The sequence below is a fragment of the Felis catus genome, chromosome D3 (genome assembly GCF_018350175.1).
Source record: "Felis catus isolate Fca126 chromosome D3, F.catus_Fca126_mat1.0, whole genome shotgun sequence".
Taxonomy (NCBI): Eukaryota; Metazoa; Chordata; class Mammalia; order Carnivora; family Felidae; genus Felis; species Felis catus.
Window position 1 is genome coordinate 43,861,992 of NC_058379.1, and position 17,148 is coordinate 43,879,139.

At 35.2% G+C, this 17,148-nt stretch overlaps 1 protein-coding gene and 1 long non-coding RNA gene across 4 annotated transcripts in view; one reads left to right on the forward strand and one right to left on the reverse strand.

Annotated features, from left to right (window-relative positions):
* The window catches only part of ROCK1 (Rho associated coiled-coil containing protein kinase 1), a 158,449-nt gene that overhangs the window by 74,166 nt on the left and 67,135 nt on the right, over positions 1–17,148 (reverse strand). For all 3 annotated transcript variants that reach the window (XM_023241802.2, XM_023241801.2, XM_011288079.4), the window contains exons 10-11: positions 6,517–6,676; positions 2,917–2,977 (exon numbers count right to left, since the gene is read on the reverse strand). In XM_023241802.2, coding sequence (XP_023097570.1) covers positions 2,917–2,977; positions 6,517–6,676 — 221 coding nt within the window. The remainder of the gene's footprint in view (positions 1–2,916; positions 2,978–6,516; positions 6,677–17,148) is intronic.
* The window catches only part of LOC102901124, a 77,952-nt gene that overhangs the window by 49,529 nt on the left and 11,275 nt on the right, over positions 1–17,148 (forward strand). Inside the window, exon 3 of the long non-coding RNA XR_441562.5 lies at positions 511–640. This is a non-coding gene — a long non-coding RNA (uncharacterized LOC102901124). The remainder of the gene's footprint in view (positions 1–510; positions 641–17,148) is intronic.

Genomic DNA, 17,148 nt, shown 5'->3' on the forward strand with positions numbered 1-17,148 from the left:
GAGGCGAGGAGAGAGAAAAGAGAGAGAGAGACAGACAAGAGAGATACAGCTTTGGAGTTCACAGGAGCAAGCTGCACACACGAGATTAGCTACAAAAAATGAGCAGAGAGCCAAGATCAGAATCATCCTGAGAAACATTTAATAATTAAAGGGGAGGGAGAGAAGAAGAGGAGAGAAGAGGAGAAGGGGGAAGAGATCCTGCCAAAGGGATGGAAAATAAAATCTACACAGGTGGGAAGAAAAAAAGAAAGAAAGGGAACATGAAAGGGTTACAAAAGTTCAAAGAAGGAGGAACTAATTAATCAGTGTCATTTGCAGCAAAAAAGAAAAATAAGATAGGAATGAAAATTATTCATTATATTTGTCAATTGCAAAGCTGTTCATTAGCATTTGCTGGAAGGCTTTCAAGGAAGAGTTGAAAATTACATCAGCTGACTTTTGTATTTAGCTGTTAACAGAAATAGTAGGCACATCAAATTTTTCTTCTTCCCTTGTGATCTTTCTTACCAGAGCAAAAGATAAAAGGTAGCAGCAGCCACCGACAGAAACTTCTGGCAATCACCACTGAACAAGATCAGCCCAAAGAAAACACAATTCCACTAAATATTCTTTGAAGCCCGATGTACCACTAATCCCACAGGTAAGTAATAAGTGAGAGCTGGGTTACAGCAGCGCCTTATTGTCACATTCCCCAGGTCAAAGATTCTTTAACTTTAAAGATTTCTGAGCCGTTGTTAACTATGTAACTTGAATAGCTCTAATAGGATGAGAATTTAAAAGACATAGATGGTCAATGGGGCGCCTGGGTGGCGCAGTCGGTTAAGCGTCCGACTTCAGCTCAGGTCACGATCTCGCGGTCCGTGAGTTCGAGCCCCGCGTCAGGCTCTGGGCTGATGGCTCAGAGCCTGGAGCCTGCTTCCGATTCTGTGTCTCCTTCTCTCTCTGCCCCTCCCCCCTTCATGCTCTGTCTCTCTCTGTCTCAAAAATAAATAAACATTAAAAAAAAATTTTTTTTAAAGACATAGATGGTCAAAACAGCTAACAGGTACTCACACAGTTCACTCTCCCTTTTTCCACTTTCCCTTCACATCACCTGTTCAATCTTACATTTAAGAGTAAATATATTAAGAAGCAAGAGAATTACATCAGCTTTTAAAACATGATTGCTACTTACACTCCCCTCCTCAGTTAATAATATGTAGGCCACAATACACAGAGTTCAAAGAACTCTCCAAGGATGGCCAAATAATTATTTCTAACATATTTTTTTAAGTAAGCTCTATGCCCAACATGGGGCTTGACCTCAAGACCCCAAGATTGAGAGTCTCATGCTCTACCAACTGAGCCAACCAGGTGCCCCAACTGTTTTTAGTATTTTTAAGAAAAGTCTTGGTCAACTCTAAAGGACCTTCTCAAATCTAAGTAAGATTTTTTAACCTCTGTCCCATGAACATGAGCTAAATGGACAATAAAAAGGACTCTTGTCTCTAATAATTACTTATACCAGTAATTTTCAGTGGACAAATTAGATGGTGCTGACTATACTGGTTATTCTCCCATTTGCTTTCTCTCTTTTCTAGCCATGAAATCCATGCTCCTTGAAATCAATCCTTCCTTTGGCTTGAAATCTATAGATTGTATTACCTGGGTTTACTGTTCTACTTTAATAAATGGGAGACACCAGTAGGAAATCAAAAGGTGGGATAATGAAAGTGTTCATTCTCCCCACCTTTTTATTGCCTTACTGTGGTGATAGCAGTGTTCTACATTCTATGTTCCTCTTTGATGATGCTAGGTTTTTCTGAACTATGGCAACAATACCTGTCTCTCCCTGTCCTTTCAAACTAGGGACAATAGTTTCCCACTATTGTTGATCAATGGGTATTTTCACAGCCTTTATTTATTGCTCCTCTTGATCCTGCTCATGGCACTGTAAATAGTCCTTTCACTAAACTCTCTTTTAATGAACGAACAAAATGTGGTATATACACAGAATGTGATATATTCAGCCTTAAAAAGGAATCAAATTCTGAAACATGTTACAACATGGAGAAACCATGGCTAAGTGAAATAACCCAATAACAAAAGGTCAAATATTGTACGATTCCACTTACATGAGGTGTCTAGAATAGTCAAATTCATACAGACAGAGAAAGTAGGATAGTGATTACTCAGGGCTGGGGGTAGTGGAATAAAGAGTTTAATGTGCACAAAGTTTTAGTTTGGGATGAAGAAAAATTCTGGAGATAGATGGTGGTCAATGTGAAGGTGGTTGTTTTTTTTTAGTGTTTTTAAATTTATTTTTGAGAGAGACAGAGCACAAGTGGGAGAGGGGCAGAGAGAGAGGGAGACACAGAATCCAAAGCAGGCTCCAGGCTCTGAGCTATCAGCACAGAGCCTGACACAGAGCTTGAACCCACAAACCGTAAGAGTATGACCTAAGCCGAAGTCAGACACTTAACTGACTGAACCACCCAGGCGCCCCCATTACCACAGAACTATACACCTAAAAATGGCTAAAATGATAAATTTTATGTTATGTATATTTCATCATATATACAACACTCTCTTTAGTTAAGTCTTTTGTTTATGTTACCTGTTTTCTTGTCAAGACCCGTACTGATACCTTGATTTACCATAAATTCCTAATCTAAAGATTAGAAAGACTGCCACTGTCAATTTGTGTAGCAATTTATAGTTTATTAATTATCTCCACATAAAATATCCCATTTGATATTCAGGCAAGAAATCAAATTGGAAGGAGATAGTAGGTTAAAAAATACTATCAAAATTTAAGTTCACTAACTACACAATCAAAAGAAATATGTTTACTTACTTAATGTTTACTTAATATCATGCACACAAAACACACTGTCCACAAAATAACTTTTTAAAAAATAAGAAAAAAATACCTACCAAGCTTTTATCCACATTGGGGCTACTTCGGTTATCATTAGGATTTGCTGAAGATAAGTATCTGAGAGAAAAAGAGTTTTTAGAACTAAAAGAACCAAAAACCTCTTCAATATTCAATAACCAGTAACATATACTACATACTTATTTTTTGGTTTAGTATTGTGCTTGTTCTGCTTTTGAAAAATTGAGTACAAGTTCATGACTCCTTATTTTATATAAAGATTTTATGTAAAGATACATATATATAAAAGTGATACATACATGAAATAAAACCCCCAGTTAGGTCAGAGCAGCACTCTGTAATTATATACCTTACTATCCCTGCAGCCACACATATGACTATTCATACCAAGTAGGATAAATAAAAACTATAAATAGTCTCGAGTTAGTTCAGATTAGGTTTTCGGCCATGAGAGCAGGCTATGGCAGCTTTTGCCACCAAACAAATCACCAAAGTATTTAAAGTTTTTAGAGCTTTTTGCAATAGGGATTGGGGATAAGGAATTGTTGATTTCTACAGAAATGTGCACAGCTTTTCTCTCTGCCCCAAATTACTCTTCAGCCAAGAATGATATTGCCTTTCTGGGCAAAAAAAGAGTTTTTGCCTAAATAGTTAACATAACCTAAGTTCTGGTGATGTCTTGCTAACCTTTTGAGACTCCATGGCTTTATATTCACTATAAAGGTAGGCAACATATAAGATAGTAGTGATCTTTAGAAGTCTTTAGATATCTTATGAGATTTTTAAACACATCTAAATAGATCATATGAAAAAGATTTTCTAAGCTCTCAAATGTTATATAAAGGTAAGGTACTAGTGCTGCCTTTTCTACTGCTTCTGCTACTTCCTCTACCATGCTACAACTAGCACTATTAATACTTCTACCATCACCACCACTATAGTTGCCACCGTGGTCAATCAGTAGAACACTCTCAAAAAGATATCAAATAGCTCCATATACTTCCTAGCTGTTTTAGGGCAACTGATAATGCACTACATATTCACTACTAGTAAAAAACAGAAGATAAGTTCCTTTAAGAGTGTTCTAAAAAAAAAAAGGAAAATATGCCATTTTTATGTTTTCCTTGGAAAATTATTCAGATCAACTAGAGAATAAAATAATCAGAAGACAGTTTTTAGGCACTGTGTAGCAGGTTTGTAGAAAAAAGGTCTCACGTAACAAATGACAAATTCTAGATGTAGTACAATTTCATTCCATTAACTACTGTCTCAGAAATTCAGTGTGAGATTCCACATTATGTGATGTAAATAAAAGCACATGGCAATGCCAGTAGAATCTGAATTAGATAGGAAATCAGACCATTTTCTAAGAGATCTTCTAAATTTTAATATGCTATATAAGTTGAAGTTAATATTTAGCCTCTGCAAAGTTAATAATATAACTTTCTCAAAATGCAGCACTGGAAATTAAGGACACCAAATGTACGCATCCATTCATTCTTTCACTCCACCCCCCCCCCCAAAGTTCTTTTGTATATTACATTGTTGCTTCCATATAGAATCTGGTCATTTAGATAGCTCTTTATGAGAGGTTTTAGATTATTACAAATGTAGCTAGAAGTTTAACCTTTAGACTATTAACAATCTTTGTTCATTTCGCTGTATTTCAGCAATAAAGATCTCTACCCTTGGTAACTGAAAGTATGTTTGGATTTCAGGAGTAAGAATTTCAGAAGTTTTCTATTTCATGCCAATAACTCAAATTATACTTACATTTTATACTAAGGCTAATCAGTATTTTGCTGATTCTTTAAGATCAACCACACCTTCAACCATGTTATAAACAATTACTAAACAACACTATATTATGCAATAAGGTGGTGGTACTGAAGAACAGAGTACAATGTGTGTTTTTGAGAAACTCAGAAATTAGTTTGGAATATGCAACATATGGATGCCAGGAAAAACTAGAGAACATAATCAAGTATGTGACAATGTACTACAAATAGTATGTATAATGTTTATTTAATTCAAGATTACTTTTATATCAATAAACCTAAAAAAAGTGATTAACTGATATAACTACATAAAATCCAAAAACACTGGGGGGGGGGGTATTTATATCAACATTACAACTGTTCAGAAAGCAAGCCAGAGGATAACTGATAAAAGGTACAAAAATATAGACAGACAGGAAGACAGAAAGAAAGAACTCTTTAGCAAAAACCACTCTGAAAAACTTGTCTGTGTATTTTTTTTTCCTCTGTGTATTTCAATATAAAATAGCTACAATGTCATATTCATGAATATTGTGGGAAAAGGATTAAAATACTGGACTTTTCTTAGAATCAAAGTCAAGTACTACCTGCCTGGTTGGTGATACAACAAAAAGTGTTCAGTACTATCTTAAAGTTGTATTATTGGAGAAATCTCATAAGGCAGGACTAATCTGCCTTCCTGTTTTCTAAACTTGGCCTGAATAGGGTCTTATAAAAAAGTTTTGACTCAAATGACAAAATGCTACACTTGAAAATATATCCATTTCCTCACTAGTGTACGAGCATCTTAAGAGAAGGTACCAATAACTATATCTTATTCATCTTTCTCCCTGCGTACTTATTCATCTTTGTCTCCCTGACAAAAAATAAGTTGGCAAATATGTTTGTTTGAATGAATGAATGAATGCTCAACATACTGAAATTATGTTAAATGTTTAATTTGTTTCTCATATCGATTTGAAGACTAAAGCTAACATTAGCTCATACTAATAACAGCTAACACTGAGTGCTTATTCCATGCAAAGCATTGTTCTGTTCTACTGTATTGATATAATGAACCCTTACAATAATCCTATGAGACAAGTATCATCGTCATCATCATCATCACCATCCCTATTTTTGAGAAAATGGAAGCACAAAAGGTTGAAGTTATTTGCCCAAGGTCACAAGGTCTAAATGCTGTAAGATATGGTGAATTCATTTAGTGGTTTCTGGGGAGGGATCACTTAATTTTTGAATTACTAAAGCTTACAGGCCTTTGTAACATCAATATAGTGATGATAATGCTAGAAAACTATATGTTCTTCCAAAGTGTATCATAAAACCAGAATTCTTTGGATAACAAGATTAACTAAAATATAAGTATTAATAGAATCTTTTATTAATTACTGTAACTTTTTTTTTTTTAATGTTTATTTATTTTTGAGACAGAGAGAGACAGAGCATGAACGGGGGAGAGTCAGAGAGAGGGAGACACAGAATCTGAAACAGACTCCAGGCTCTGAGCTGTCAGCACAGAGCCCGACGCGGGGCTCGAACTCACGGACCGCGAGATCATGACCTGAGCCGAAGTCGGCCGCTTAACCGACTGAGCCACCCAGGCGCCCCAATTGCTGTAACTTTAACACATATATAGTGCATCATTCAGTAAATGATTTCTGAAACACAATATCCTGATCATGGATGAGTCTAAAAGAAATGAAATATGGAATAATACAAGTATCATACATCACTGAAATATGGCATATTATCTCTTCATATACCATTAAATGTTCTTAAAGTGACTTTGAGATATCCCTAAGAAAATAATAGACTACAAAATTAGTACTTACCCCTAAAATCAATGTTTAGCATACTTACCTACGATTGCTATAATACGTAAATCCTACAAAAGGTAACTGATTGCCAACAAAAGCTTTAGGTATAGGGAATGTTTCTTCATCTCCTTTATCTTCTTCCAAGTCATCAAAATTACTTGTATCAATGTCGCTACTTAAATCAGGTACAACTGGCGCTACAGCTAAAAATGGAAACAAAATTAGTTTACTTCAAATTTAATATAAAAATAAAGTGAAGCAAAGATTCCATACCAACTACTAAGTTTCTTACATACAAATAAGTTGCAAACCAAATTCCAAATGGGTTGAATCCTATTTCACCCAATTTTATTAGGGCTATTAATCAACTGATATTGACCATTACAATTCTATGAAACAATCATCTCCTATAATTATCATCTATACTTCAAGTTTAATTTGAATATTGCAAGTATAAAGATTTTAGAATATACCATAATATAAATATGCAAAAACAGTCAGGACTCTACAAAAGACTTTGCAGAAACCACAGCATAATAAATTGTACTCAAAACTGATTGATTTCAAATGAAACAAACTAGAAATCAAGGTTACCTACCTCTTAGTAGTCCTGGATATAACATTTGGTACTGAAATATATTTATTAATCTAGAATTTAGATGGTTAGTAACCACCCTTCCCCACAACTCAATATCTCTATAAGACTAAGTCACAAGGAGCAATGTATTTTGAATTTTATTTTCAGTCTAGCTACCTTCCCTGAATCAAGTCATTAAATGATGACTCCATGAGGTATTTATGAAATGGCTGTTAGGAAAAGAGGGTAGAGATACAAAACATGTACACAGAATCTTCAAGAGTTATAAGTGTGATGGAGAGCAAGACTCATAAAAAATTTTTTTAAGTTTATTTATTTTGAGAGACAGAGAGAGAGCGTGTGCTCGTGCACTCACAAGTGGGCGAGGGGCAAAGAGAGAGAATCCCAAGCAATCTGCATACCAGCAGCACAGACACCAACATGGGGCTCAAACCCAGGATCTGTGAGATCATCACCTGAACTGAAACCAAGAGTCAGACACTCAGCCAACAAAGCCACCCAGGCCCCTCATCTAATAAGTATATACGGCAATGCTTAAATCGTCATAATATGGGAGAAAATAACATGAAACTAATATTACCACTATTTTATTTTGGAACTTGAATAGGCTACAGAGAATACACGTAAAAATACATTTTAGAGAAAAAGCTTTTTAAAGATACAGTAGTATTAATAAAACATTATGGAAATATCAACTAAACATTGAATAATTATTTTAGATATAATCATCTCATGTTTCTTTAAAAAAGATGAAGATGAGCAACAAAAAATAATTGACCTGGTTTCACAGTCTTAATCTTTTATATAAAGGAATCATTTTTCTAACGAATTATCTGGGTATTCCAGGCAAGAAATAACTATTGATGCGCATCACAGATACAGTGAAATATCTGATGAATCTGAGAATGAAACATATTTAACCCAAAGAAGCTATAATATTAACTAAAAATGAATGAGAAAAGACCTTTTCCACCATTCTCTCTTCTTAATGACCAGGAGAACTGCAGTCCTGACTAGACAATTCTAGTTTCCTAATACTACTAACTGCCTAATTTGTAAAATGAAGTGGGAGGAAAGTTGCTTCTTCTTATAAAGTATGTAAGCCAATTATGGTCTTGGCATAAATTGTACTTTTAAACAGTGGTTCTCATTTTTAAAACAACTTTGCCCCCCTGTGGGACATTTGGCAATGACTGAGCTCTTATAACTGAGGGAGGTATGCTCCTGGCATCTAGTGGGTAGAGACCAGGGAACCACTAAACATCCAAGAAAGTTCAGGGTAAGCCACACACAAAAAGACTTATCTGGTCTAGTGTTGAGGCTAAAAACCCTACTTGAAAATTATCATATAAGAATGATTTTAAAAGGAAGCAGAGCATGCTTGGTGATTTTTTTCTTGCTGTTTCAGATGTATCTAGTCTTTTCATAGATAACACAGTAGGGGCACCTCGGTGACTCAGTTAAGCGCCTTACTCTTGATTTCAGTTCAGGTTGTGATCTCATGCCCATGAGACTGAGCCCTGTATCAGGCTCCGCACTGAGCGTGGAGCCTGCTTAAGATTCTCTCTCTTGTTCCCTCTGTCCTTATCCCCTGCTCACATGTGCTCTCTCTCAAACATTAATAAATAAATAAGGAAATACAGATAACATGCCATTTCAGAACAGTTTTAAAATGGGACAAATTCTGTTTAAATTTTGAGGTACAAGTAGGGGAAATCCTGGGAGAATTATAAAAGTAATATTTCTTCTACTTTCAAAGTAAAACATTTAGGGTTTATAGATACCATATAATCACTTCAGAATAAATAAGAGTAAGTATAAAGATAGCTTTACAGAGTTACCATTGATATATACAGTAGTCTATCTATAAAAATTTACCTTTCAATAAATAACTGGGAATATAGGAACCATGTTTTATAAGAAAGAATCCAGGTGACGCCATAAAAACATGGCAGAGTAAGGAACTCTAAGAAGCTACCTTTCCACTGAAATAACTATTATGCAGGCAAAAATTATCATAAGCAACTTTTTCATAACTCTGAAATCTAAGAAAAGACTTGCAACAAGCAGGGGAATGCTTAATGAAGAGAGAAGCTAGTAAATGTTGGCATTCCGGCAACTGTAACTGGCTGACCAATGAGATAATAATGGGAAAGGAACTTCAGGGGTCACACATGACAAAGAATACAGACTTTGTAAAAACAGTCTGGAAAAGTCACTAAACAAATGGATGACTGAAGCCCACAGCAGGCAATAATAGCAAACCTGGAAGGGGAGAAATTGGATTTCCAGAGTTTATAACACTGTAATATTTATTATGTCCAGTTTTTAATAAAAAGTTACAAAGCATATTAAGAAACAGAAAAAGTAAGGCCTATTCACAGAAAATGACAGAAAAATCTCTGAGGAAACCCAGGTATTAGATTTATTAAACAAAGACTTTAAATAAATTGTCTTAAATGTGCTCAAGGAAACCATGGACAAAAACTAACTGAGGAGTATGGTATCTTAACAAACAGAACATACCAAAAAGGAAAAAGAGGGAACCAAATAGAAATTCTGGTACTGAAAAGTACAATAGCTAAAAGTAAAAATGTACAAGGGTTCAACAGCAGATCTGAGTAGGCAGAGGAACCGGTGAACTTAAAGATAGGACCACTGAAATTATCAAGTAGAGGAAAAGAAGCAAACATTGAAAAAGTCAACTTTTGGGGCACCATAAATCATACCAACATATACATTAGGAAAGTCCCAGGGAAGTAGAGAAAGGGGCAGAAAGAATATTTAAAGAAATAATGGCTCCAAACTAACCAACTGATGAAATTTAAGAATCTATACATTTAAGAACTCCAAGTAAGAAATTCAGATCTACACCATGACATGTTATAATAAACATTGAAAAGACAAAGAATCTTGAAAACAACAGAAAACTGACTTATCATACATCAGAAATCCTCAATAAGATCAAGAACCTATTTCTAAGCAAAAACATTGAGGGTCAGAAGGCAGTGGAATGACATATTTTAAAGTGCTGAAAGAAAACAAGAGTCAAGCAAGAATTCTATATCCAGCAAAATTATCTTCAAAAATGCAGGGAAATTAAGATATCCCCAGATAAAAGAAAGAGCAGTTTGTTGCTAGTAAACCTGTCTGGCAAGAAATGTTAGAGTTTTTAAGGTTTAAATGAAAGGACACTAGACACTAACTCAAACCTTTACAAAGAAATAAAGAAATAAAAGTAACTACACTGATAAATGTAAGAGCCAGCTTTATATATTTTTGTTATATAATCTACTTAAAAAAAATAAATCCACTTTTCCCCCTATATGACTTAAAATAAAATGGGTAAAATAATTATAAATTTATGTTAATGAGCACAGAATATATACAGATACAATCTGTGACAACAACATAGAAGAAAATAGACCTGTATAGAAGCAATTTTTGTATGCTTCTGACAGTAAACTGTATCAATTCAACCTAGACTGTTATCAGTTTAGGATGTTAAATATAATCCCCAGGATGATGACAATAAGAAAATGACAATATATGGAAAAGGAATTAAGAGAGGGAATCAAAACAGTACACTATAAAACAATGCATTAAATACAAAAGAAGGCAATGATGTAGGAGATGAGGAACAGAAAAAAATCAGACATACAGAAAATAGAACAATGGCAGATGTCTTTACATACAGTATTCACTTTAAATGTAAACGAATTAGTCACTAATAAAACGTAGAGATCTGAAAAATGGATTAATAAAATTGATCCAATTATATGCAGTGTACAGACACTCACTTTAGATCCACAGACATAAAAATGTTAAAAGAATGAAAGATATTCCATGGAAAAAAGAGCTGACGTGGCTATACTAACATCAGACAAAATCAGTAAAATGGTTAGAAGAGACAAAGAAAAACAGGACATATTGATGACATTGATAAAACGGTCAACTCATCAAGAAGGTGCAACAATTATAAACAACACATTAACAACACAGCTCCAAAATATTTGTAGTAAAAAATGACATAAATGGAGAAACAGTTCTAAAATAATGGGGTCATCAATAACCCACTTTCAATAAATGAACTAAACAAACAGGAGATGAATAAGAAAATGCAAGACTTGAGCAACATCATAAATGAATTAGATGTAACAGACGTACAAAGCTCACTCCACCACCAAGAGCAGATTACAAACTGCACATGACACATTCTCCAGAACTATATGTTAGATCAAAAAAACAACTTAAGCAATTTAGAGAGAATGAAATCATACAAACCAGCCACTATGGAATGAAACAAGATCAATAATAGAAACACCAGAAGGTTCACAAGTATGTTGAAAATAATATGCTTTCTTTTTTGTTAAGTTTTTATTTAAATTCCGGTTAGTTTATATACAGTATAGTATTAGTTTCAGGAGTAGAATTTAGTGATTCATCACTTACATATAACACCCAATGCTCATCACAACAAGTGCCCTCCTTAATACCCATCACCCATCTAACCCATCACCCACCCACATCCCATCCAGCAACCCTCAGTTCATTCTCTATAGGTAAGACTCTGTTTCTTGGTCTGTTTCTCTTTTTTTCTTCGTTTGTTGTGTTTCTTAAATTCCACATATGAGTGAAATCATATGGTATGTGTCTTTCTCGGACTTATTCCACTTAGCATAATATATTCTAGCTCCATCCATGTCATTGCAAATAGCAAATTTCATTAAAAAAAAGTTATTTATTTATTTAAATAATCTCTACACCCCACGTGCGGCTCGAACTCATGACCCTGAGATCAAAAGTCCACATGCTCTTCTGACTGAGCCAGCCAAACACCCAAAGATTTCATTCATTTTGGTGGCTGAATAATATTCCACTGTGTGTGTGTGATATCTTCCTTTTCCATTCATCAGTTGATGTACATGGGGTTCTTTCCACAATTTGGCTACTGTTGATAAGGCTGCTGTAAACATCAGGCTGCATATATTCCTTTGAAGCAGTATTTTTGCATCCTTTGGGAAAATACCTAGTAGTGTAATGGCTGGGTCATAGGGTAGTTGTATCTTTAACCTTCTGAGCAAACTCCATACTGTGTTCCAGAGTGGCTGCACCAGTTTGCATTCCTACCAACAGTGTAAGAAGGTTCCCCCTTCTCCACTTCCTTGACAACATCTTTTGTTTCCAGTGTTGTTAGTCTGAGCCATTCTGACAGGTGTGAGGTGGTATCTCATTGTAGTTTTGATGTGTATTTCCTTGATGATGAGTGATGTTGAGCATCTTTTCATGTGTCTGTTAGCCATCTGGATGTCTTCATTGGAAAAATGTCTATTCATGTCTTCTGCTCATTTATTAACTGGATTATTTGTTTTTTGGGTGTTGAGTTTGATAAGTTCACTATAGATTTTAGATACTAATCCTTTGTTGGATATGTCATTCGCAAATATCTTCTCCCATTCTAAAGACTGTCTTTTAGTTTTGTTGACTACTTCCTTTGCTGTGCAGAAGCTTTTTATCTTGATAAAGTCTCAATAGTTCATTTTTGCTTTTGTTTCCCTTGCCTCCAGAGATGTATCTAGTAAGAAGTTGCTACAGTTGATGTCAAAGAGATTAAAATAACATATTCTTTAAAACAAACAAACAAACAAACAAACAAGGAGTCAAAGAAGAAATCACAAGGGAGATTAGAAAAAATGCATTGAGACAAATAAAAATGAACAACCAAAACTTAAAGGATTTTGCAAAAGCAGTAGTCAGAAAAATTTTAGTTGTAAATGCCTATGTAAAAAAAGGAGAAAGATCTCTTGGGGGATCTGACTTTTTTTTTTCAATGTTTTATTTAATTGAGAGAGCGAGACAGAGAGAGAGAGAGAGAGAGAGAGAGAGAGAGAGAGAGAGAGAGAGAGAGAACAAGAGAAAACAAGCAGGGAGAGGGGCACACAGAGAGAGGAAGACACAGAATCGGAAACAGGCTCCAGGCTCCAAACTGTCAGCACAGAGCCAATGTCAGGCTCCAGCTTGTAAACTGCAAGATCATAACCTGAGCCAAAGTCTGTCGCTTACTGACTGAGCCACCCAGGCACCCCATAAGCATCCAACTCTTGATCCTAGCTCAGGTCATGATCTTGTAGTTCAAGTTCGAGTCCCACATTGGACTCTGTGCTAATGGTGCAGAGCCCACTTGGGATTCTGTCTCTCTTCCTCTCTGCCCCTTTCCCTCTTGTGTTCTCTCTTTCAAAATAAATAAACAAACTTAAAAAGAGAGAAAGAGAAAGGTCTCAAATCAATAGCCCAGCTGTCACCCTAAGGAACTAGGAAAAAAGAGCAAACTAAGCCCAGAGCTTAGTTTGGAAAGAAACAACCGTAAGGAAAGAAACAACAGAGATTACAGTAGCAGATAAACAAAATTAAGAATAGAAAATTAATAGTGAAATTAACAAAACCAATAACTACTTTTTAAAAAAGAATCAACAAAACTGACAACAAATCTTTTAGCAGACTAAGGGGAACAAACAGAAGACACAAATCAGAAATGAAAGTAGTCAAACTTCAAGCTGTAGTCCTAAGCTATAATCATCAAGACAGTACAGTACTGGCACAAAAACAGACACTCAGATCAATGGAACAAAATAGAGAATCCAGAAATGGACCCACAAATGTATGGCCAACTAATCTTTGACAAAGCCGGAAAGAATGTTCAATGGAATAAAGACAGTCTCTTCAGGAAGTGGTGCTGGGAAAACTGGACAGCAACATGCAGAAAAATGAACCTGGACTACTTCCTCACACCACACACAAAAATAAACTCAAGATGGATGAAAGACCTAAATGTAAGACAGGAAGCCATCAAAATCCACGAAGCCAAAACCTCCTTAACCTTGGCCACAGCAACTTCTTACTCAACATGTCTCTGGAGTCAAGGGAAACAAAAGCAAAAATCAATTATTGGGACCTCAAAAAATAAAGCGCTTCTGCACAGTGAAGGAAACAATCAGCAAAACTATAAGGCAACCAACGGAATGGGAGAAGATATTTGCAAACGACATATCAGATAAAGAGTGAGTATCCAAAATCTATAAAGAACTTATCAAACTCAACATCCACCCCCCAAAAAAATATCCAGTGAAGAAATGGGCAAAAGACATGAATAGACACTTCTCCAAAGACTACATCCACATGGCCAACCAACACATGAAAAAATGCTCCACATCACTCATCATCAGGGAAATACAAATCAAAACCACAATGAGATACCACCTCACACCTGTCAGAATGGCTAACATTAATAACTCAGGCAACAATAGATGTTGGTGAGGATGCGGAGAAAGAGGATCTCTTTTTGCACTGCTGGTGGGAATGCAAACTGGTGCAGCCACTCTGGAAAACAGTATGGAGGTTCCTCAGAAAGTTAAAAATAGAAGTACCCTATGATCCAACAACTGCACTACCAGGTATTTATCCAAGAGATATGGGCATGCTGTTTCAAAGGGGCACATGCATCCCAATGTTTATAGCAGCACTATCAACAATAGCCAAAGTATGGAAAGAACCCAAATATCCATCGATGGATGAATGGATAAAGAAGAGGTGGTATATATATACAATGGAGTATTACTCGGCAATCAAAAGAATGAAATCTTCCATTTGCAACTACGTGGATGGAGCTAGAGGGTATTATGCTAAGCGAAATTAGAGAAAGACAAATATCATATGAATTCACTCATATGAGGACCTTAAGAGACAAAACAGATGAACATAAGGGAAGGGAAACAAAAATAATATAAAACAGGGAGGAGGACAAAAACATAAGAGACTCTTAAATATGGAGAACAGACAGAGGGTTACTGGAGGCAGTATGGGAAGAGGGATGGGCTAAATGGGTAAGGGGCATTTTAAAGAATCTACTCCTGAAATATTGTTGCACTATTTGCTAACTTGGATGTAAATTAAAAAAAATAAATTAAATAAAAACAAAAAACAAACAAAAAAAAGTTTTAGAGCAGAAGGAAAAAAAAAGAAATGAAAGTAGGGACACAATTACCAACCTTTTACAAAGAGTGAATAAGATCAGGAAGCTCATGGAATATCTGCCAAAATTCAAGCTATTTTGTACCCTGCGACCACACCATCAAGGAAGAGATGGTGAAGATTAATTGCCATTATAACTTGTAGATATGTAAGTGGTAAAACTACGAAAAGAAGTATTATTTGGAAAAGGTATGCAATACTGCCAAAGAAAATTGGAGTGTCAAAAAAGTTAAAAAGAATTATAACTATTATATAATTTTTAAAAGCTTAGCAGGTCAGAGAGGTCAGTTCACAATAAAAGTATTCTTGGTATTTTAGGGGTGGGAAGTAAAGAAGGGGTAGGAAGAGGGAAAGGGAAGCAGAGAACAATAAGTTCTACAGACTTCAATTTTTCTTTCTTTCCTCTTTTTTTTTTTTCAACAATAACTATAAAATAGGAGCCATTAGGATTAGGAAAAGATAGCAAAGTGTTTATGTTAAATCTAAGTACACCATAGCAAAATCACAGATAATATAGATTTTTAAAAAGATAGAGAGGGGCGCCTGGGTGGCTCAGTCGGTTAAGCGTCTGACTTCAGCTCAGGTCATGATCTCACGGTTTGTGGGTTTGAGCCCTGCATCGTGCTCTGTGCTGACAGCTCAGAGCCTGGAGCCTGCTTTGGATTCTGTGTCTCCCTCTCTCTCTGCCCCTCCCCCGCTGATGCTCTGTCTCTATCTCTCAAAAATAAACATTAAAAAAATTTTTAAAAAAGATAGAGAAATAACACTAATACTAATAAAATTACCTAATTATAGAAATTCTTTAAAGTTTGATTTAAATCAATAAAGTAATTCATTTTACCTGTTCTTTAAATTAATATAAACAGTTACATTAAGGAGGTATAACAATATCATAAAATGCCATTGATTTGGACTCCCCAATTCCACTAGAAGAACTTTTGTTGGTTTGACCACTGATGTTTTCCTAATGCCTGAAATAGAATAGTACTCAGAATATAGCAGATGTTCAGTATTTGTTGACTAGGTTACCCCCTCTCCTAATTAATACCAGTTTTTCAGTACACTAAATGAAATATGTCCTCCCTACTGTTTAGAGCGATTTACTCCGTGGTTATTCTATGGTTATTTATGCGTTTCACTCTGAAAAATAATTTAAACCAATATGAAAGATACTTTGTTATTTTCTTCAATCGCCTTTTAAATTTTCTTCAGATTATAATTGTATCTGTAAGCTTTCAGCTTTCTTAAACTTCTAAGAGCATAGCTTGAAAAAAAAACCCACAAAATTTTTCAGTGCAACGATTCATCATCCCACTGTCTTCATCCTGGTCTTTACATCAGCTTCTCATGCAGCGTAAAGACAATAATCATGTCACATTTACTTGTCAGGAGGAGGAAGTTCTCTATTTCCCAGTATATAACTATTAATAAATTCTGAGGGTCAAGATGCGCCTGTAGCTTTTCCACATAGCAGGTCGTTCAGTGTCATTCTTTGTAGTAGTATAATTTTTTTAATTCCTCCAAGAATTTATTTCCCCTTTTCCCTCTCAGTCAACTGTATAGCCTGTATATAGTGTATGTGCTGTACCTGAAGGCAATATAACTGTTACTTTAAAAATATTTGATAACTAGGATATTTCACTAATGTTGGCAAAACTACAAACTGCTTCTTCAAAATTAACAAGATTCATTTCTTCTAAGCTTTCCCTCACAGTCTCAACTACACAGGGAGTCATTAAGACAAGTATGTACTACCTATTTAATTTGTAACTGTTTCTAAAACCACACAGCTGAATTTATTTCCATTATTACTGTTTACTGTTACTGCTACAGCAGGAAGTTAGGAACTGGTATATATTATCCTTTCTGTGAACAGGGAAAAAATTCCTGAGACTTCAACAGGAAAAAGATGAATGCTTGGCCTTCCAAATCCACAAAAAGATGTTGGTCAACTTTGGCACCATTATAATTTTTAGTCCATTATGTTAAACAAGGTTTTCTGTGAATCATTTATAATTTTAACTTTTTTTTTTAAGTAGGGCAATGTCC